The 22,509-nt window shown below is 44.1% G+C and overlaps 1 protein-coding gene across 14 annotated transcripts in view; it reads right to left on the reverse strand.

Annotated features, from left to right (window-relative positions):
* LDB1 (LIM domain binding 1) overlaps positions 1 to 22,509 on the reverse strand; it is an 84,854-nt gene that overhangs the window by 5,530 nt on the left and 56,815 nt on the right. For 2 of the 14 annotated variants that reach the window (XM_026672122.2, XM_087964685.1), the window contains exons 4-11: positions 14,984 to 15,059; positions 13,156 to 13,258; positions 10,652 to 10,824; positions 9,192 to 9,314; positions 8,818 to 8,901; positions 5,985 to 6,108; positions 5,443 to 5,585; positions 3,280 to 4,367 (exon numbers count right to left, since the gene is read on the reverse strand). In XM_026672122.2, the coding sequence (XP_026527907.1) occupies positions 4,137 to 4,367; positions 5,443 to 5,585; positions 5,985 to 6,108; positions 8,818 to 8,901; positions 9,192 to 9,314; positions 10,652 to 10,824; positions 13,156 to 13,258; positions 14,984 to 15,059 (1,057 nt within the window). In that variant the 3' untranslated portion in view covers positions 3,280 to 4,136. Of the gene's footprint in view, positions 1 to 3,279; positions 4,481 to 5,436; positions 5,586 to 5,984; positions 6,109 to 8,817; positions 8,902 to 9,179; positions 9,315 to 10,651; positions 10,825 to 13,155; positions 13,259 to 14,983; positions 15,060 to 22,509 lie in introns of those variants that run through there. The other 12 variants (XM_026672053.2, XM_087964683.1, XM_026671974.2 and 9 more) reach the window with 9 other exon arrangements.

Here is a 22,509-nt window from a genome sequence, read left to right on the forward strand (position 1 = left end):
GAGTTGGCCTTTTCTTCTGCGTTTTGTTTTTTGTTTTGGTTGTAACAGATAACGTTCTTGATATTGCTTTAAAACATGAGCAAGGTTTTATTCTATAAGGCTTGATTCTGCCTTAAACCTCTTATCCAAGCTCTTTTAGCTATGTTTGTTTAATGACTGATCGGTACACTTGTTCTTCTGCTTTTTGGGGAAAATAAAATGCTTTTATTAGAAATATGGTGGTATCCTCTATACAGCAATTCTCTGTTCTTCTTTATTGCCAACCTTAGTCATCACAAACTTATTATGGAGTGATGCTCTGTTTTACGATATTACCAAATTTTGTCCCTCCAAAACCTTACTAGGAACAATTTGAACTGACATTTTTAAACTTACTTTGCATTCCTCTTTAGCCCCATTTAATGTTATCAATCTTACTGTTATATTATTCAAGTTTAATAACAAACATAAAAGTTGTCTCCTTGCCTCCTCAGCCATATGGACATAATCTCCACCAATGACAGCTTTTTTCTACTGCTAAGCCTACCATTTCTACTAATGGGACAGAAGATAAGGCTAAGAATCCAACTCATATCAGAATATCAGAGATACATTTTCTATTTCCACAAGAATCATTCTGGTAGGAAAATTATTGGGATGTGACGGTAGCTCTATCAGCTAAATGTTTAAGATGAAATGTGTCAAGTTTCTGGAAGCACATTTGTTCCTCTGTTGTTTAAAAGTTTATGATGGGTTCAGGAATTGGGCTTAAGTAGTAAAAAGGCTATATACAGAAGTTGTTAATTGCTTCCTAAAATATATTTCCCACATTTAAAAAAAATTACATGGAGAGAAGAAGCAAAAGAGTAGCCAAAGCCTTGTGTCTCTTTAATGTTGCAAAGTTTGGTTCAAAGAATGAAATATGGCATAAGATTACAATAGTTTTGAAAGACACAGGTATTAACATCTTACAAAATGGAGGAAGGGAAGATGCAGGCTAAATATAACGCTAAAGTTCCCTTGGCTAGTGAGGCAGAAATATTTCAGGTATCATTCTTTCTCTTTTCATGCATTGCCAATACTAGGCACATGGCTAGCTTTTCTCCCCACCTCCTTACCCAATGTGACAGGGGTGATTGTAGATTGAATTAATAATAAAGGGACTCCACTGTTGGAGATAAAATGTTCCAACTATCAAACCAGCTCATTTTCCATGCTTTCTATCAAACTTGTTTGCTCTATTTTCTGTTAATCAAAGGTTGACAATACAACCGTATTTGGATTGCAAACTGCCTGGCTGCCTGCTAATGTAGGAAAGGCATGGCTCAGGCTTCTCTGTGATATTTCTTTCCCCTTTCAACACAAGAACACTTGTTCTTCAGCTGCAGAAATTTTTCTGTTATCTTTAGATGTACTCGAGATTTCTCAGTTGCTTGGTGCACAGATTCCAGAATGCTTTATATCAGCACGCAGTTATTTAGAAAGGAAACTGGAAAATTTAAAACTGGGAAATGCTGGCAGCAGAGAACAAGTGTTAGCCCTCGAATTCCATCGTATCAGCTGTTTACCTCAGCCTAAATCACAGAATTCTGATGACTAGAACCTGCATGTAAGAACAGATTTCCCGTTTCTCAATATCCAGATGAGAAATGAAACTGGAAGGAGAGCACCAAACCGAAAAGTTGTTTTATTGGTACCATACATGACCATAAATGGCACAAACTATGCAAAAAAAAAAGCTTTACAGTGCCCCAGGGAAGTGGAAAGGGACAAGGTGGAGAGAGGTGATAGAGTACACGTCGTCACTACATGCTGAGCCACAGCAGTAGAGAAATGTGATACTCTTATTTTGACGTAGGAAACAGATATGGGGAAAAAAACCCAATCCCTTGTAATTTACACTACTAGCTGCTATAATTACCTGCCGGCAGGGGAGGACCTGGGCCCAGTAATACAAAAGTGACCAAACTGCCATGAATATATCTCAGGTTCATCCAACTGGGTTCCATCAGAGTAGAGAATATCTAGGATTCCAGAGCATGACTTGAAAGGAAATTCTTCTCATAGCACTAGACGAAACTAGCAGCTCTAGGCAAACTGATGACAATAATGCTGCAAAGCGGGGGGGGGGGAATCTTTGCAGGTAGAAATCCTCTTGAAGAAATACCCTAAAGCAGGGGTGTCCAACCTTGGCAACTGTAAGACTTGTGGACTTCAACTCCCAGAATTCGTCAGCCAGCTTTGCTGGCTGAGGAATTCTGGGAGTTGAAGTCCACAAGTCTTACAGTTGCCAAGGTTGGACACCCCTGCCCTAAAGCAAGGTAAAAAGAGTATTGTGCCATGACAGTGCAGCCTTTGCAATCACCCTCACAATCGGTCTAGGCCAGGGGTATCAAAGTGCTAGCCTGTGGGCCGGATGCATCATGGGCAGGCCACGCCCACCCTGGCTTCACAAAGGCCAAAAACATCGTGCTACAGCACATGACGCGGTGGAGTTTGACACCCGTGGTCTAGGTCATCAGGTGGCCAAAATATCTTCAAGGTATTTTGCACTCTTCTCAAAAGTGAAAAACCATGCCTCGCTTGTGGCAACTTTTGAGGCCTCTGTGACTAATAAAGCATTTTTTTTTTGCCCAAGATGTACAGGATAAACCTAGGCTTTAAGGAAGAACATTGGAAGTTAGAAAGGAAAGTAGATGGGTTTGTTTCCTTGGGGATTTAGTACCAGTATTTCAAATAAAAATGAATGTGTCTGGCTGGGCAATGGTTTCCTAGAGACTGTTCCATAAAGAGAAGAAATAATTATATTCTCTTTGCAAAACATGGATATATTGCTTCCCCAGATGCCACAGCCCCATTCCTGTGGTTCTGCACTGCTGTAAATTGGTGACAGTACCCTCTGAACTCTACTGCCTCCCAAGAAGGACACCCATCACAATCAACTCCTCCCCCACTACCAATGGTAATGGGAGTGGCAGCCTTAGTGAGAACACAGTGAAAGAACAGCATCATACACACAGCATACAGCGCAGAAATATACAAGCACAAGGTACACAAATTTGAAAAGGGGAGGGATATGGTAGAGGAGGGTGGAGCAGGAACAGAAGCACACACAAATTACACCAGGGGGTGGGGGGAGTGGAGGCAGCCATGCTGTCCTCAAAGGAGTGTATAAAGGAAGTTTGCAAAGTCTCTCCTTGGTTTGAAGCTCTCAGAACTGTATACAAAAACTAAGACTCCCAATTAGTAGACAAGCCTGTACAAAAATCAGGATTGGGGGAAATAGGGAGGGAGGGCATATTTTTTTTAAAACTTACAATTTTATTTTATTTCTTTAAAAAAGCCCAAAATACTGAGGGCAGGGTATGTATGAGGACTGCAATTTCCTTTAAGAGCAGGTTGGGGCAAAACAGCCCACGCCTAAAGATTGACCAAAAGGTCAAGTTCCCTTCCAGATAACTGCAGAATATTTTTCTAATGTATTCCAGAAAATTTAAAACCCTACATAATCTCCTGCCATATTGGCTTTCTGGGATCTTCAGGCAAAACAGAATTACTGCTCTGCCATCTCTAAGACAGTCAAGATGAACTGCTTAAAATTCAACCCACAAAAATCATAGCTGCCCCAACGTTGAGTCATGACATTGTCCACAAAACTCTGAGACTCTCCTGCTAAAATGGAGCCTTCTTGATGCCCCTTATAGGAAACTGAATGATAAAAGGCGCCTTAGACCAGATTTTTCCTGCCCATCTTAAGTAATCAGTCCTGTGGCCTCTTCCCAAGGTACTTCATGCTGATCCACCAAATGGACTTGAGGCTCTAAGGGTCTGCTATGAATACCACTCCCTAACAGTGTTGCTTGTGGTATCCAGGGCGCTGGATGCATGGACGGGGAAGGAGAAGGAATTAAAATTCTGCTGGGACTAAAAGCCCACTGTTCCAATTCTGCCCTAAAGGAGACAACCAAGAGTGCAGACAGCAGGGAATCGTGGCCAGGTTAACTGTAGACAGGCAGGCGCTGCAGTGCTCATAGACCTTGATACCTTGTTGGCCAGCCACTCTTCTTCACAATTGTCCAGGTAGAATGGTTTCGACTCAGTCCGTGGAGCACCAGCCAAGTCACGCATAGGCCTGGCTGGGCACTGTTTTGGGGGCTTTATTGTGATGCTTGCGACGTCGGATTCTCAGACTTGCTCTCCTGACTGGAAGGGGGCTTGCTGTTCCAGGGACTGTTGGCACCCAATGCAGGAGAGTTGTTGAAGCTGTCCTCATCATCAATGCCATTGGCAGCGTCAAACTGTGTGTTCTCCAGCCGAGTGATAAGGCGCTCATCTTCGTCACCAAACTCCCCACCCATCAGGGTTGGCTCGCCCACCACCATCACATCCTGAGGAGGGAAGAGGGTCCCGAAACATAATCGAGGTGGAGACTGCCCTGATCCATATCACAATGTTCAAGGGAGCCAGCTGTCACAACAACAAGGACTTCTCCCCCACCCTCCTAGAATGAGGAATCAAAATTAGCCTCAGCCTTGACTCACCCTTCCCTAATCTGGCACCTTTCAGATGTGTTGAGACTCAACAACTAGGAGTGGCACAGAACATCTAGAAGGCACTTTATTTGGGAAGGTCTCAATATTCCCTTTGAACATTGCCCCTCTCTGGACTTAGAATAATGTTGCTATCAGTTTCTACTGTATCTGGGCACGGACAGCATCTGACAAATCAATGGATACCCTGGGATATTGGCGAATCACAGTCTCCTCTCAGTTCCCACCTGAATGGTTCAAAGCCTATTATATCTACTGTAAGAGGAAGAAGTCTGAATTCTTCCTAGTCACAAAAAAATGAGACTCTGGCCCTAACAGGGTCTATATAGAGCAGGGATGTCAAACTCATGTCATCACGGGACCTATCAGGACTTTTTCCCCCTTCGCTAAACCAAGCCTGGGCATGGCCAACACGTGACGCATCCAGCCTGCAGGCCAGGAGTTTGACAGCTCTGTCACACAGCCTTCAAATGAACAGCTACACTAAGGGATTACATTAATCCTTTTTACGTTATAAGACAGGGTGGGGATAATCAAGATAAATATATTTGGGACATCTATTGTAGATTAACAAGGATTCCTGACATTCATTTAAGAGCAACAACTAAGCTGCTTTCCCTTTTTAAACCAGGTTGCTGAAAAAGAATATCTGAGAGAAAACTGGGAATGGATTTCTGGATAAAAGGACTGCGAGATCAATTCTGGCTGGCTTACATGCTCAGGCATGACCTTATTCCTTAACTGTTGGTGTGTTTCCCTGAATCTGGCTTGAGAGGACTCCTAGAAGCCTGAATTCTACCAGCATCACCTATCCTTTGGGGCAGAGCTTCAGCTGCATGAAACACGGGCCCAGGCCAAGGAATCCTCAGGTTAAAAGGAAAAGAAAAAATGAAAAGGGGATGCTTACAGGTACCTGACTGGAGAGGGCAAAGGTGCTGGCTGGACTCTTCTTTTTGCTGTTGCTATTGTTGGTATTGCCTCCGCCGGAACTCATGGTGCTACCTCCAGACATCTTCCTTTTCCGGCGCTTACTAGGCTGCTGACGTGCAGGTTCAGCTATGAAGGTGTTTGAGAAATAACATTTGGTGAGATAAGTTGCCTTTAGTAAAAAAAAAATCTAATGTTCCATTGTTTCAACACAGTCCAATTGTAAATTTGCATGTTCCAAGCAAGACCTGGATAATGAATAAATACTTCCCAGTATTTATTCATAAATTTATATACCGTCTGATTCAAACTATCTATATATTTCTATATTGCCACACTAACTTCCACTTTCATTTTTACACCTTGTGTTACTTTCAGAGATAGGATTTTTAGCACTCATCCAAGTTCTGAGGCATTCCAGCTGCAGGAAGCCAATGCCCTGCTGCCCTCAAGTGGGCTTGCTAAGAAATACATCTGATTTAGTGGTCAGTGCACAGGATAGACTTCCCTACTGCTCAAAAGTCTCACCAGGTGGCGCCACCATACGTTGCCACTTCTGGAATAAGCACGTCTTGAGGCAATCCCGAGGACTGAGACTGTAGGTCTTGTGTCGAGACATCAACTCCTGCATTGGTTCTAGGATTACGCACAGCTGGTGGGAAGAAGAGGAAAAATAAATTCTGTAGTAGAGGACAAACCCAGATGGAATCCTCCTGGAACCATAGATAGGTTTCTAGGCATTGATCTAAACCTGGCCAGATATGGACACATTCTGACAAAACTAATTAATTTCTTAGTGCCAGATACCTGGGACGTACAATAAAGAATGATAAAGTGCATCAGTAAAGGACAATAAAGAATATTGTTCAAAAATAAAGAACATTCACCTTTCTCGGAGGCCAATCAATGTTGATCAGCAGCAAGAGGTTCAGCCCACCCACCACACATGGAGCGTCTCCGTGTTCTCTCCGCTCCTTTTTAATATCTATACAAAGCCATGGGTGAGTTCATCTGTCGCCATGGACTGTACTATCATCAGTATGCAGATGATATCCAGTTGTATAGTGGATGGGTGATACTGTGGATGCCCTTTTGCAGTGCCTGGAGATTTTGGAGGTCTGGATGGGAACAACTGGCTTCAATTGAATCCTGGTAAGGCAGAGTGGCTGTCGGTGGGAGGTCCTCTTTATTCTAGTACTTGCCATCCTTGATCCTGGATGGGGTTGCACTGCCCCAGACCAAACAATTGCGTGATCTAAAGGCCCTGCTGGATTAATGAATCCTGCTTGAGGAGTAGTGGACAGCCAGGGCTAGGAGGGCCTTTAATCAACGTTGTGTTGTAAACTAGTTATGTCCCTTCCTGAATTGAAAAAGTTCCTTATGCTGTAGTCATCTCCCATATACATTACTACAATGTGCTCTACATGAGGCTACCCTTGAAGAGTCCCTGTGAGCTGCAGCTGGCACAGAAGGTGGTGGTGTGGTTAGTTTTGGGCACCCCTGGAGTTGTGCATACGATGCCTCTATTATTTGAACTGCATAGGATGCCTGTTTGCTTCTGGGTACAATTCAAGGTGCTGATATTCCCTCTAAAGCTCTTCATGGCATGGTCAATGTAACCTGTCCACCCAGTTAGACAGAAGAGTAGGTTGCACACACCATTCATTAAAGAATTTTGATTGGCAGGGTCCAGGAAGGGAGCCTTCTCTGTCATTGACCCTGCCATATGGATATCTTGCCCCAGAGGGGACATAGGTGCCCACTCTTATAGGCTCCAGAAGAGCATTAAGACCTCAGTTTGTCAACTGGCCTGGGGATCTAAAAGTGGCAGGTAATCCTGGATATGGTTGGTTGCTTGAGAGCATTCCTCCATCTTTTTTAAAAAAAATTGTTCTACTTCTGTTTTTAACTTTGTTTTTGCCTATGTTTCTTTTATATGGCTGTATGTTTTAAAAGGCTAAATTACCCAGAATCATGTGAGATGAGCAATGTATAAATTAGGTAGACAGACAGATATACATACATGTATTTATTTCTAAACCATCTTTATTATTTTTATGAGGCGGTGAACATATCCAATACATTTTCCTCCTCCTATTTTCCCCACAACAACCCTGTGAGGTGGGTTGGGCTGAGAGCGGCTGGCTTAAAGTCGCCCAAATGGCTTTCAAGGCTAAGGAGAGACTGATGGTGACTCTCTAGCTTCAATCTTAGATATTACTTGTAGGTTACGATCAAGCTGGATAGTAGTTTCCATACATGAGCTTCAATTAGTTTTAGAATTTACACACTTCTCTTGATTGCTAGCAAAATCAAATATTAAAAATGTTTTGCCTGGAGCACCTGTGAAGCTTTTACTAGAAATAATGCAGCAAACTGACTTTCATGCTAAATATGTTTAGTCAAATCTGGATTTGCAAAACATATGAGATGTACTTTCCCTGTATGCTTTCTTTCTCTTAGTGTGGGTAGAAGTGTGGAAAACAGTTCAGGTGCAAGCTTTTCCACATCTGGAACAGGTGAATCTTTCCTTCCCCTCATCTCCTTTATAGCCCAACAAACTAGGGTGAGCCTCTTCTGAGCCTCTTACCCTGCCCATTATCCAATTGCAGGCTAGACTGTCTCTTATCTGACCGTTCCCTTGGCAACAGTCTCTTTGCTTGGGTTCCCAGGGTCTTTCCCACATCCCATTACAACTTGTGTCCTAGAATCCCAGGTGCTCCATTGCTGAGATTGTCAAGTAAAGCTGGACAGCTATTTAGGTGGGATGATTTGAGGATTCCTCCTTTGGGTAGGAAGCTGAACTGCTGCAAGGCCTCCAAAGTCATTTCAAATCCTATGATTCTCTGATTTTGTTAGGTACACCAGCTTTACCCTAGTTGCCCTGTACAACCACTCTTGAGATTCCTGCAGACTTTGTTTTGACCGGTCATGGTTCATCGAAAATGGTTTGGTAGAACTTCCAGAAGACAATTTCTCCTTTCAGATTTGAAGCAAAACATATTTTCCGTTTTCTATACATTGCTAGTGAATTTATACACGCCTTTATTCTATCATAGTAATATAGAAAAAAGTGCCTAATAGCTTTCGATACTGCCACTACTATAAAAATGTAACTAGTGAGAATATGATTGTATTTTATATATACATTATCTGCCAATAATCACCTAAAGCATAGAAGCATATATATTCTCACAAAAATAAAACAGTCTACCCCCCAAAAAAACCCTTATAATAGCCCTGTGTAAAATATAGAAAACATTATCATCCAAATGACATTTTTAATTCTGTTACTGTCCGAAGGAGGAAATACCAAGGAATATATTTCTTAGTTTCATAGGTGCTGAAGAAAAGCACTTACTCGGAGGTAGTTGAGTGTGGAGTTTGAAAGTCCACATCGAGTAATATTTTTGGACAATTGGTCCAACATCTGGGGATCTTGCGCCTGGAGAGAGAATGTTAGAAGGAGAAATAAAACATTTAAACAAAAATATGTTGCATCAACACATAAACTGTACATTGGTGCACTGGGAGGTTAATCTTTTAAAATGATACAATATATTAGGACACCAAAATAGAAACTGAAGGTTGAAATTTTCAAAAAATAATGGTGCAGCAGAAAAACCCTCAACACTATGAATGGGCACAAAACAACTGAAACAACTTGTCAGGACTCATTCTCAGAAATACTTAAACCCAGCCTAAACAGAGGCTATTACTAACCTCTGAACTTACATGCATAGCAAGGATGCTACGGGGAATAAGTTCCCGATGCTGCCGGACACTGAAGTGCCATGTCTTTATCCTCATCATGTCATCAAACATGAATTCCAAGTAGAGGCGGCCCTCCACAGATACCTGGACAAGCAGAATGCAAAGGGCTATGAGATTCAAGGGAGTATTCTCTAGGTGATTATTTCAACACTTGTATATAAAGTCTATGACTAATATAACAGCATCAAATTCTGGATCGCTTTTTAGATTATAGCACCCCATTACTCAAATTATATCTCCAGAATCATACTATTTTATTAGGCTGCACCTGAAATTCATTTCGTGAGTATCTAACATTCTATTAGTCTTTCCCAGCAGGCATATACTTTACTTTTAACTGACTTTTGTTAGATTATTTCCTGATTTCTCATTTTTTTTGGTATCTAAAATTAAAACATGAGATATAGACACCATTATAATTTCAGACTATGTTTCTAAAATAATTATTGCTTTATCTCACAGAAAAATTCCTTTCTGAAGTAAATCTGGTCTCATACTTTTTAGCTTAAGGTTCCTCAGGTTTAAGTTGGGTCAACAAGCCTGAGGACTCCTGGGAACTGGTGAAATTTTGAGATGACCACTAATTAATTAGTATCTCCCCTGCACCCAATCTCTTCCTTATTCTGTTTTTAGCTCTGTGGCTTTTTATATTTGCATTCATATTATTAATAACATTAATTTATACATTTTGTTTTTAATGTGGTTGTATGAAATATAAGTCCATCCATTCCTTGTTTTGCAGCACTTGGTTTTTAAAATGTAATTTCTAAGCACCATTTTTCACCGTGTTTCTCATATAATAAGGCGGGTCTTATTTTTTTTTGAGCCCCGAAAAAATGGCTAGGCTGTCTTTTCGGGGTGACTTAATCCCCCTTTGCATCTTCGGGCAGGCGGCGGCGGCTTGGATGTTGACCTCGGTGTTGGTGGGGCACTTCATATCGGGGTCAACGCAGTCAGCACCATATTCGGTGTGCAACAAAAGTACTTCCTAATGACAAGCCCCCACCATTCCCCCATTTTGCATGTTTTAATATAGGCCTTAATTTGGGGGAGGGGCTTAATTTCATTTCATGCCTATAAAACATGCTGGGACTTCCTATTGGGGGAGGCCGTATTGTTGGAGAAACAGGGTACTTCTTAAAAAAATGGCTATACCTGCCTATCCCATTTCTAAATAGTGCTGAATTTAAATTAAATTTTAAAATTGTGCTATATGTACTTGCATTTTTATTAATTCTTTTAGAAGAAAAATAAATTTAGAAATATTCTGTGACACAATTTTGTTCTAATTCTATTTGTAGCTAGCAACTCTTTCCAAGCAGAGGATCTCTTTACATACGTGAAGAATGCTGAAGATTGTAATTAAACACAAGTACCTCTTGGTAAGCCTTGGGGCTGGGGAAATACCACTGCACTCTCACCTGGGTGAACATGGGCTTGCCATGCTGAGTGACCATAGTACATTGATCACAATCAAGTGAAACAAAGTTGTTATGGAAGGATTCCTTTGGGTGCTTCAGAACATAATACAGCTCAGTAGCGCCCCCCTCAAAGATACTGCGGAAGTAGCGAGGAATTAGGGTACGGCCGATTGCTAGACATCAGGAAGAAAGGGGTGATAAAAATCAAATTATTGGTCATTCTATGTAGCATACATTCATGAATAGATTGGCAAAAGGATTTTTTGGAGATTATGAACAATGAATGGAACTGCCAACAGGCCAAGACCCAAGTCCTGAATGTATTGCTCAGAAGCAATAATGTTGATCATTCCTTGATGTTGCCAAGCTCCCTACCCATCTTCATTATATTTCTTTTAGATTCCTCCAATTTAAAAAGTATGGAGAGTAGCACAGAACTATCTCAGAAATAACTTTATCTTCAGTGGTGCTTCTGGACCTATCTAGACCTGGACCTATCATTGTCTTATAGCATCTTTCAAGGGTTTCAGATGGGGTTTTTCCTAGCCCTAACTATGGTATAGAATGTTGGGGCTAAACTTGAGGCTTCTGCATGCAACACATGTAATCTACTATTCAACTGTGTTTCTTCCACACTAACACAACAGCTTTAAGTTCTAAACAGATATAATTTATTTTTCCATTTTAAAATATTCCATCTACTTTCTAGAACATGACAAGTGGAAGGAGTCTATGCATGTCTCCTAAGTCCAGAAATCTGTCATAGTAATATTTTATTCAAAGTATAGTATTCTGAATAGGAACAATATCAATTTGTGGATATATTTAATGGTTTTTCCAAGCGCCCTAGTCGTCCTTTTAAGAAATACCAAAGGAAAATCTTATCAGATGCTGATTTTTAGAAGTGGAGAGTAAAGGAAAATATGTGAAGCCTTATATAAACTGGACTTCCAGCATTGTGATTAATGATACATAATTTTTATGTAAGAATACAAATCCCCTTAGAATAACAAATATATACTAATAAGTGGATGGAACTTCTTGAAAATCTTTCCTGAAAATCATTTGTCCACCCAAAGGTAATGTATTCTAACTGGGAACTTCATGGTAATTTCAAAAATATATCCAATGTGGAGCACAACTCCTATACAAGATCATAAATGCTAAATGCTTGCTGGGAATGTTATCCGAAGACACTTTTGTGGTCATGTGGCCAGCAAGGTGCACAGAATACTGTTACCTTCCCATTGAAGTAGTATCTACTTTACCTACTTGTATTTGCATGCTTTCAAATTTTTAGACTCACAGAAGCTAGGAAAACAGAAGCTTACCCTGTCACACGGTGCTTGTGTTTTGAACACAAAACTCAAAAAGCCAGTGTCTTACCCGCTAGACTACTGTGCCCCATGTATGTATGTATGTATGTATGTATGTATGTATGTATGGTATTTAGGTTTCTTCGGGTATTTTCCCACGTCTTAATATTTGTGCTTTTATTATGACAACGTTTTAGTATGTAAGTACCCGCGAAAACTTAAGAAAACATATATATATATGTGTGTGCATATATATGTGTGTGTGTGTGTATATATATATATATATATGTGTGTGTGTGTGTGTGTGTGTGTATGTGTGTGTGTATACACACACACACACACATATGGTATTCAGCTTTATTTGGGTATTTTCCCACGTCATTATAGTTGTGCTTTTAAAGTTGTAGCAACGTTTCAGCAGAATCTCATCTGCCATCATCAGGCTTGTGTATTGTGTTCTTCTGTGAGTCAGACTTTCACAGCCGTTTGTTTTAAATTTGGTGCTAGCCTCGTGCTGTGTTACAATGTTTTTTTCTTCATCCTGATTGGTTGGGAGTCTTGGTCTGTGTTTATTGGTCTTGGAGTTTGCTGTGTTCTGCTTGATTGGTCTTTCTAATATCTTCTGTCTGTTTTGTAGCATTTTTTTGTCTTGATTGGCTGGCAACATTGTGTTTTATGTATTGGGGGCTTTTAGTGCGGGTTGGTTTCAGCTATCGTTTATTAGGAAGCTAGGTTTCATCTGGGTGGCTGGTTGGGGTGTGTTTGAGCTGGAGGTATCAGGAGGAGTCTGTTTGTGCCCAGGTGTTTGCCTGGCTTGTGGTGTGGAGATTTTTTTGTTTGTGAGTGCAGGCTTCGAGATAATTGACAATCTGGTGGAGTCATCTCTTCTATTCATGCTTTCAGGTCTTTTTTCAATCTCTATGGCTTCTCTGATAATTCTGTAGCTGGGGTTTTCTATAGTGGCTAGGGTTTTGGTGCCATTGAAGTCGATGAAAGCCACAGGTCATAGCATCGACTTCAATGGCAGCAAAACCCTAGCCACTATAGAAAACCCCAGCTACAGAATGGAATCTGTTCCCTCAGGATTTACTCCAAAAGATGGTAGATAAGCATCTGTAGCTTTATACATGAAAGATTTATGAAGACAGACAATAGTATATTGAACAAACATGGAACTAAGTGACTCACTGTATCTCTTTGGTCCATCTTCCAGACAGAAGGTGATTGTTAACATGGCATCATCCTCAAAAAACTCAGTGGTGAAGGCATCCCACCACAGATTGTCACATTCCTGTAGGCACAGAGAAGAGCAAATGCAAGGCAGAGGTGCTATTAATGAATGGCATGTCTCTCCAAGTGAGTGGAATTCAACTGTTCCATATTGGTGAGCATTCCACATAAGTGATTAAATTCAAAGTTAGGGACCATTTCTGGATCTATCCTGGTTGCTTCAGGAGGAAGTGGCCACTGCAGCCAAAATTATTTTTTGCCAACTTATGCTATTGGATACAGCTCGTTTCAGTGCAGTAATCCATCTATTAGTGATGCCTTCTTTAGATTACTGCAATACCCTTGGAGATTGTTTAGACATTTCAATTAATACATAATGTTGAGACTTGAGTATTGACTATAAACACACAAAGGTAGTTTCCAATCTGCTTCCAGTTTCAAGTCGAAGTGTAGGTTTTATCTTATAAAGGGTTTGTTTTGCCATTTGGAACAACACTGTGAAAGAGGCTTCTTTCCATATTTTATTACCAGTAGCTTAAAATAATATTTGGAGGGTCTGCTCCAAATGCTTTCTCATTGAGGTACATTAAGTACATTAATTAAGAGGGGTTCTTTCCAGTGGTGACCCTTAAACTTTAAAATGTCTTTCTCTGGTGAGATATGCATGATGCCATCTTTATTTGCCTCTTCGGTGATAAGCAAAAATATTGTTATTCTCCCAGGACTCTTACTCATTCTTAGTTGGCTGTCATTTAAATTTATTTATTGCTTCATTTCATTTCTATTATTGTTTTGTCATTTATCTTGCTGAGTTTATTTTATATTTTTCTAATGTGTTTTTATAAAACACTAGCCGATAACCTGGCGTTGCCCGGGTATTTATTTATCCCAATCCTGTATTAGACAGGGAAATCCTGTAGTCAGGACTCACGCTGTTGTACTGTCTGTCGTGCAGCATCACAATTCTTCTATTCCTCCATAAGAGGGAGCTCTTGAAGCCGTTAACATGGCAGAAGGCATTTTAAGGCACATACACCCCCGAGGGGTGTTAGGAGTGTCTTAACCCCACAGTGCAGTAGAACCTCGGGTCTTTGAATGCTCCTGTTTGCGACCAAATCGGGTAGGGAACGAAAAATCTACCTGATTTTTGAATCAGATCACGATTCAAAAATTGGGTGACAAAAATTGGCACGGAAAGATTCCCTTTCCATGCCGATTTCCCCTTTGGTGCCATTTTTTTGACTGCGCATGCGCAGTGGGTTGCGCTTCCAGACACAACTACAGGGTCGCAACTGTAATCTGTTCCTGGACTCCGGTCACGACCTGATTTGGAAGCATGACCAACTGCACATGTGCGCCGTCAAAAAAAATGGCACCAATTTTGTTCGCCACCTGATTTGTTTGCAGACAGGAGTGTTCATGACCCGAGGTTCCGCTGCATATGACAGAAGAGAGGAGGAGAAGGAAGATAGAAAGAATAGAAGAAATAGAAGATAGAAGATGAAGAAATATTAATTAATTTAACATACATGCTCATTAATTTTACTTATTGTTTTAATTATTAATGTAATTTTAAATTATAAAATGTTTTGAGACATCTATTAATGGAAAATGATACAAAAAAAATTAAAGTAAGTAAAATCAGTTCTCAAAAGTTAAATAAAAATCAAGGATGATTAATAGCCACAGTCCTTTCCTCTCTTGTGTAATCGTAACAGCTTTATGTATCCCTCCAAAGCTTTTCCCTTTCTTCTAATTCAGTCATCCAGAAGCCACAGTAACATACCTCTGTCCAGTTTTGCAGCCGCTTATTGAGTTCAAATATTCTGTAGTCAGTCTGGTTTCCATACGGTGTGTGTCTCCTGTCAAACAACCATAGCAATTACCTAACAAAAAAGCCATTTATCCAAGAAACTTGAGTGTGCAAAATGTTGTTGTTGTTGTTGTTGTTATTTATTATTATTATTATTATTATTATTATTATTATTATTATTATTATTATTATTATTATTATTATTATTATTATTATTATTATTATTGTTGTTGTTTGTTGTTGTTGTTTTTATTATTATTATTATTATTATTATTATTATTATTATTATTATTATTATTATTATTATTATTATTATTATTATTATTATTATTATTTGGGGGGGACACATAGATGCTATTGTAATCTCAAACCATATTTTCCTGAAACATTTTATCTTATTTGAATTTAAAAAATTAAATAAAAACTTTTATGTGGTTCTTATGTGTAGCTCTGCTGAAAGATAAGAAAAATATTATTAAGCAGATGGAACAGGAAATAAACTTGTTACTTACCTTTAAGAACAGTTCTTTCAGAGGTAATCTATGAATTCACTCACTTAGGTTGTGCACCTTCACAGAACCTTCAGGAGCTTACAGAAACGTTTAGAGCAGGGGTTCCCAACCTGGGGTGCTCGCACCCCCTGGGGGTGCGAGACGATATTCCAGGGGGTGCGATAAAAGTCCAGGTAAACAATAGGATATTGGCTATATGTTGGCATTTTTATTTATTATTTATTTCAGGGGATTGAAAGTGAAATTTCTTTAGGGGTGCGGGGCGAAAAAAGATTGGGAACCACTGATTTAGAGGAACTACACTGAACCGCTTCAGTTCCTAACAATAGCACAGTGGGGTAAAGAAATAGCCAAATCACCTCAGAGATTATGAGGTAAATTAACAGGCAAATTAATAGATGACCAATCAAAGAAATGCAATCACAAATAAGTACCCATTCTTCTTCATCATGGTCCTTGTTATGTGGTTCTTATGTGTAGCTCTGCTGAAAGATAAGAAAAATATTATTAAGCAGATGGAACAGGAAATGGGCATTGGTTCTTACCTGATACGCCCCTTCTCGGCGAGCCGCAAGGAGCATCCAGAGACTGGGATGTGCTTCCGAGTCCTCTTCTTGCAGGCTGAGCTTTAGATGAGGAAACGCTCCGCCCCCTCACGTGACATCGCGGGCGCCTCCCAGTTTTTGCGATAACGAGAAGAGAGGTTATTGATTCTTTCTAATCTACTATTGGCTCCTTGGCTGAAGAAAGAGCCCCCACCAGACGGAGAAATTAGGGTGGGGCTGGATGCTCCTTGCGGCTCGCCGAGAAGGGCGTATCAGGTAAGAACCAACGCCCATTCTCCCTCGAGCCGCTCGGAGCATCCAGAGACTGGGACATACCAAAGCTGGGCTGTCCTACGGGTGGGACTCCGTCTGGCCCGAAGGCCCCTCCGGATCACTGATGACCCTCTGTAAGACCCGTCGGCCAAAGAGGCCTCCGCTGAGGCGTACGTATCTATTTTATAATGTCTGATAAACGGGGACGGAGAGGACCAGGTGGCTGCCCGACAAATGTCAGCGATGGGGGCTTGTGTGGCCCAGGCCGCCGAGGTGGCTGCACTTCTGGTGGAATGGGCGGTTATCCCACCCGGAGCGGGCAGAGAATGGGAAAGGTAGCACCTCGCAATAGTAGCCCTGATCCAGCGACTGATGGTGGAAGGGGAAACCTTAAGCCCCATTGACCTGGGTTGAAAGGATAGGAAGAGGGATTCCGACCTTCGCATGGATTGAGTGCGCTTAATATAAATACGCAAGGCCCTTCTAACATCTAGGGTGTGCCAGAGGACCTCCCTGCCCCTGGAGGGCCTGGGGCAGAAATTTGGTAAAATCAGTTCCTGTGACCTATGGAAGGGAGAGTTAACTTTGGGTAGAAAGGTAGGGTCGGGACGAAGGACCACCCGGTCTGCGTGGAACACGCATAGATCGCTCCTGACTGACAGAGCTGCTAATTCGAAACTCGACGAGCAGAAGTAATAGCTACTAGAAAAACTACCTTGAAGGTGAGAAACTGCAGGGATGACTCCCTCAAAGGCTCGAACGGGGGCGTGTAAGAGAAAGCGAGGACCTTGTTGAGGTCCCATGTGGGGAACCTGTGAACGGTAGGAGGGCACAGGTTGGTGGCGCCCTAAGGAAAGATCTAACCCTGGGGTGGTGAGAAAGGGAACCGTAGTTATCACAGGAGACCACGGTTGAGAGAGCAGAAACTTGCCGTCTCAGGGTGTTAGGTGCGAGCCCCTTGCGAAGACCCTCCTGAAGAAATTCCAGGATCTGTGCCACCGAGGGAGAGAGGGGATTAACCTGAGACCCGCTACACCACTTGCAGAACCCTTTCCAAGTGGCATCATAAATTCGTGTGGTGGAAGGGCGCCTGGCGGCTAAAATAGTGTCGATGACTTGAGTTGAAAGATTCTCAGAAGTCAGACGGATCCGCTCAACCTCCAGACGGCTAACTGGAGCCATTGAGGCTCCGGATGCAGAAGGGGCCCCTGAGAGAGGGAGACCTTGTCCGGGGGATCCTCCATGGGGGCGCTACTGATAAGATGCGGAGATCCGCAAACCACGGTCGCCTGGGCCAATAGGGAGCCACCAGGAGAAGTTCTGCCCTCTCCTGAATGAGTTTTTGAACTACTCTGGGAACTAACGGGAGCGGAGGGAAGGCATATAGGAGCCCTGGGGGCCATGGGCAACGCAGAGCGTTGTGATTCTCCGACCTGTGAGACGGATACCGGGAGAAGAACCGTGGAAGCTGAGTGTTGGTCGGGGAAGCGAAGAGGTCCACCACCGGAAGGCCGAATATTCTGGACGCTTCCTCGAAAAGGGATGGATGGAGACGCCATTCCGCCTGGTCCACCGTGGCCCTGCTCAGCCAGTCCGCCTGAGTATTGACTACTCCGGAGATGTGTTCGGCTTTTAAAGATAGGAGGTTGGATTCTGCCCAGCGGCAAAGGCGCTCGGCTTCCCTCATTAGCTGGATGGACTGGGTGCCCCCTTGCTTGTTGATATGGGCCTTGGCCGTGGCGTTGTCCGTGAGCACGAACGTGATGATTGCGGATCTGAGGAAAGCTGCGCAGGGCCAGAAGGACGGCGTGAAGCTCTAGCCAATTGATGCTGCACCCCTGCTCGGTCAGCGACCATTTGCCCTGTGCAGAGATCGAGTCGAGATGGCGCCCCAACCGGATAGGCTTGCGTCCGTAGTGACGGTGAGTCGTTGAGGTTCCGCGAATAGGTGGCCTCTGTTGATGGCGGGATTGGTCCACCAGAGAAGAGACGTGAGGACCTTTGGAGGGACCCTGACCTTGACCCTCGAGTTGCTTCTTCCGGATCGTTGGAACGGGAGCAGGAACCATTGGAGGGATCTGCTGTGTAGACGAGCCCAGGGAATAATGGAGATGCATGATACCATTTTGCCCAACAATTTAGAGAGGTCCAACAAGGCCACCCTCCTTGAACGCCTGATCTGATTTACCAGGGCTTGAATGCTAAGGAACCTCTCCGGAGAGAGGAAAACTCTCTGTGACACCGAATCAATTATGGCCCCCAAGTGGTTAATTCGAGTAGAAGGGGTAAGTTGGCTCTTTTGCCAATTGACTAGAAAACCGTGTGCCCGTAAGGCGGAGAGGGTGACCCTGGTATCCCTGACTGCCTGGGATTTGGACGGGGAGAGAATAAGAATATCGTCCAAGTAGCAGTGGAGGCGGACGGGAACGGTCCTGAGATGGGCCGCCAGGGCCGCCAGGACCTTGGTGAAGGTCCGGGGCGAAGCCAGACCGAAGGGTAGGGCCACGTATTGATAATGAAGGTTATTATGGCAGAACCTGAGGAATTTGTAATGGGAGGGCCTGATTGGAATGTGGAGGTATGCCTCCGACAGATCTATGGAAGATAACCAGTCTCCCGCCTGGTGCCTAAGAGAATTGATTGCAAGGTGTGCATCTTGAATCTACGCTGGATGAGGTGACGGTTGAGCCGTTTCAAGTCTAGGATGGCTCTCCAACCCCCAGAGTGTTTGGGCACCACAAAGAGATGGGAGTAAAAACCCTTTCCCTTCTGGGCCGGAGGGACAGGTTGAATGGCCTGGATGTCAAGAAGATGATGGATGGCTGCATCCATTAGAGCCCGTTTGGAGGGATCCCTTGAGGAGGGGATGGGATAAAACAATCAGGGGGCGGACCTGAACTCCAGGGCGAGACCAAACCTGATTGTGTCCCTAACCCATGCATCGGAGGTGGATATGTCCCATTGGGCGGCGAAGTGGCTGAGGCGGCCGCCAATGGGGAGGAGGAAGAGGATCTACCTTCTACGGTAGGGCCTTCCTCCCGATCCCGGAATGGTCTCTTGTAGCCGCCACCGCGTCTGGTTCTGTCACCCGGGTCCGGCGGTCCTGGGACCGGAAGGAAGGAGGTCTAGGGTATCTGGGCGGGAAGGGGGTTGGTAGAAGGGCGGGGAAGCTCCTCCGAAGGGCTGGGGGCCCCTGGTCTCCGATCTTCGAAAAAGGGAGGGCAAATACTTTCTCTTACTGCAGCCCTCGACCAGCAGTGGTTCCAAAGCTGGGCCAAACAGTTTGTCTCCGTAATGGGAGCAGTGGCCAGCTTGACCTTATTCTTTACGTCCGCCTGCCAGTGTTTGAGCCATAGCATGCGGCGAGCGAAACGCGTGCGACGTGATGGCTCTGGAAGAAAATTTTACCGACTGGTAAGTGGCGTCAGCCGAGAACTCGGCTGCAGCCACTAACTTCGCTATATCCTGGTGAGCTCTCAGATTGGAAGCAGGGATGTGGTCCTTGAGCTGACGTAGCCAGCGGATGGAAGACCTGGTGAAAAATGAGGCGGCCGTAGCCGATTTAATGGCCCAGGCGTCAGATAGGTGGGCCCACGCAGCGCCAGCTCCGCCCGCCTGTCCTCAGGCTTTAAGGCCTCTAGGGCCTCACTAGGGGTAGAGGAAGAAGCTAGACCCACAATGGGGTCATCAACCTCCGGGATATTCAGAAGGTTAGACAGAGCCGCATCGAGATTGAAGAATCTCTTGTCTTGGCTAGATGGAGCAGGAGGTGTCCCTGAGGAGGTAAGTTGCTTTGCAACCAGATCTACGAAGATGGGAGGGGATGGGATGACCTCGGCTTCCACCACTGGTTGGGTGAAAATGGAGTCTTCTGGGCCCTCTTGGACTGGGGGGGTTCAGCAGGGGACTGGGGAAGAAGGCCAGATACATTCTTGGCCTTAAGGAGGAGGGACTTGAACATATGTGGTTTGAACAGCCCCCAAAGGTGGGTTGGTCGGGGAAGGGCCCTCGTCCTCCGACATCTCCCCCTCCATGATGTCAGCCTCTAAGAGGGGTTCACTATAGCGGGAGGATCCCATCCGGGAATCCTCTTCCTCCTCCCTGAAGTCCCCAAAGTCCCCTTCCTCCTCCATCTGGGCCCCAACCGGTGGAGGGCTATCCCTCTGAGAGAGTACCTGATCAGTTGGGGGACCGGTTGTGGAAGGGATCTGAGTGATAACGAATCGTGTTCAGAGGCTCGCGGAGAGAAACCTGATCTGGACACGTGTTGTAGTGCCTCTGCTATGCCCTGGCGGATGGCTGATTCCATCCAAGCCTTGATGTGAGGTGGAACCTCGGAGGTAGAGGGTTCATCCTGGCGCAGACCAGCGGCTGTGGGTGTAAAGGTGGCTTCGGGGTCCGTCTGGTCGGAGGTCCGGGGTCGGAAGACCCTGAAGCGAACTGCGCCTAGGTAGGGAAGAAGGGTCTGAGGGGAGAGGTAGAGCAGAGGTAGAAGGGGTTGGAGGAGGAGGTATAGGCGTCTCCGGCGGGACTCCCTTGAACGCCGGTCGAACTCTTTTTCTAACGCTTTGTGGCGCCTCAAGGCGTCACGTTGTGCGCCTTGGAAGGTTCCTTGTCCTGTCTGGAGCCCTTAGGTTCCTTGTCCTGCCTGCGCAAGTAGTGGGACTTTGCTTTAGCCTTCAAAGAAGGACGTTTAGATGGATTGTCGTCTGCCATGTTAGGTAACAATACTAGCAAAGGCGGTTGGCTCGCCCAGAATAGGCCTGGATGAGGCCGGGTGAAGGTGAAGCTGGCCCTCTCCCCCTTTTGGAATTTGTAGTGTACAGAGATAACAGTGAGGTATCTGAATAATATAGTATGTACAGGAAAAAATAGATACTCTATTTGTAATTCCTTTGATTTCTTTTTGTTTGTTCTTTTTATCTTTTTCTCTTTTTTTTTTTTTTGTACGCAATATATATACAGGTTATCCGTAAATGTCTATATATCTATGAAAAAAAATTATTACTGTACAAAAAAACAGAAATTATTATTATTATTATTTTGCAAATATATTCCTTTTATTCTCGAACAGTAGCAGTAACTGGTATCTCAGTACAGGCCGGATCAGTCAAATAAACGCCTGAGGCCTATGTAGAAGAGAGGGCCTCTGGCAGCAGGCCTCCAGACAAGGGAAAACAAAACCGGAGGGGGCTGCAACTTCGCCCAAACGGACTGCGGGAGGCCAACTAAGATAAAAAGCGAGCCAGGTAGAAAGAAATGGGCAGCAAAGCTTTGACCCAAGGCCTGGGGCTCTAATTCACCGCAGCTAGAACCAGAAAAAAGGCGCCCGACCACGAGGCGGAGCCAAAATGGCGACGCGAGCTGAACCGTCGGGGACGCCCGGGACGGAAAAGGAGGGCTTTGCCGGTCAGCTCGGCACGCCTAGGGCCTTAGGGGCAATAACCCTCCCGGTCGGCGTTTGGGGTGGGGGGAATCCAGCAGTAAATGAAAGTAAAACAACGCGTGCCACGAGGCAACGCGGAGGCAGCGATGCGATCTGATAAGGACGGGGGGGTAGCGCTAAACGCGCTGCGAGCCCGCAGCTTCGTCTCAGGGACGAGGGAAAATTTTCCTTAAGTCCAGACCCTTTGCGCAGGAGGAGAAAGAAGGCAAACCTTATCAGAAAGAGAAATAGGAAGGAATCTGCGATCAGCCAAGGAGCTCTCTAACACACAGCCTGACTCTTCGAGGCTGAGCAAAAGACTGGGGAGGCGCTCCGCGATGTCACGTGAGGGGCGGAGCGTTTCCTCATCTAAAGCTCAGCCTGCAAGAAGAGGACTCGGAAGCACATCCCAGTCTCTGGATGCTCCGAGCGGCTCGAGGGAGAATAAACTTGTTACTTACCTTTAAGAACAGTTCTTTCAGAGGTAATCTATGAATTCGCTCACTTAGGTTGTGCACCTTCACAGAACCTTCAGGAGCTTACAGAAACATTTAGAGCAGGGGTTCCCAACCTGGGGTGCTCGCACCCCCTGAGGGTGCGAGACGATATTCCAGGGGGTGCGATAAAAGTCCAGGTAAATAATAGGATATTGGCTATATGTTGGCATTTTTATTTATTATTTATTTCAGGGGTGCGAGGTTCGAGTGAAATTTCTTTAGGGGTGCGGGGCGAAAAAAAGATTGG

Source organism: Notechis scutatus, chromosome 4, assembly GCF_049901735.1.
Source record: "Notechis scutatus isolate UNSWTSFEM ecotype Mainland chromosome 4, rNotScu1.2, whole genome shotgun sequence".
Classification (NCBI taxonomy): Eukaryota; Metazoa; Chordata; class Lepidosauria; order Squamata; family Elapidae; genus Notechis; species Notechis scutatus.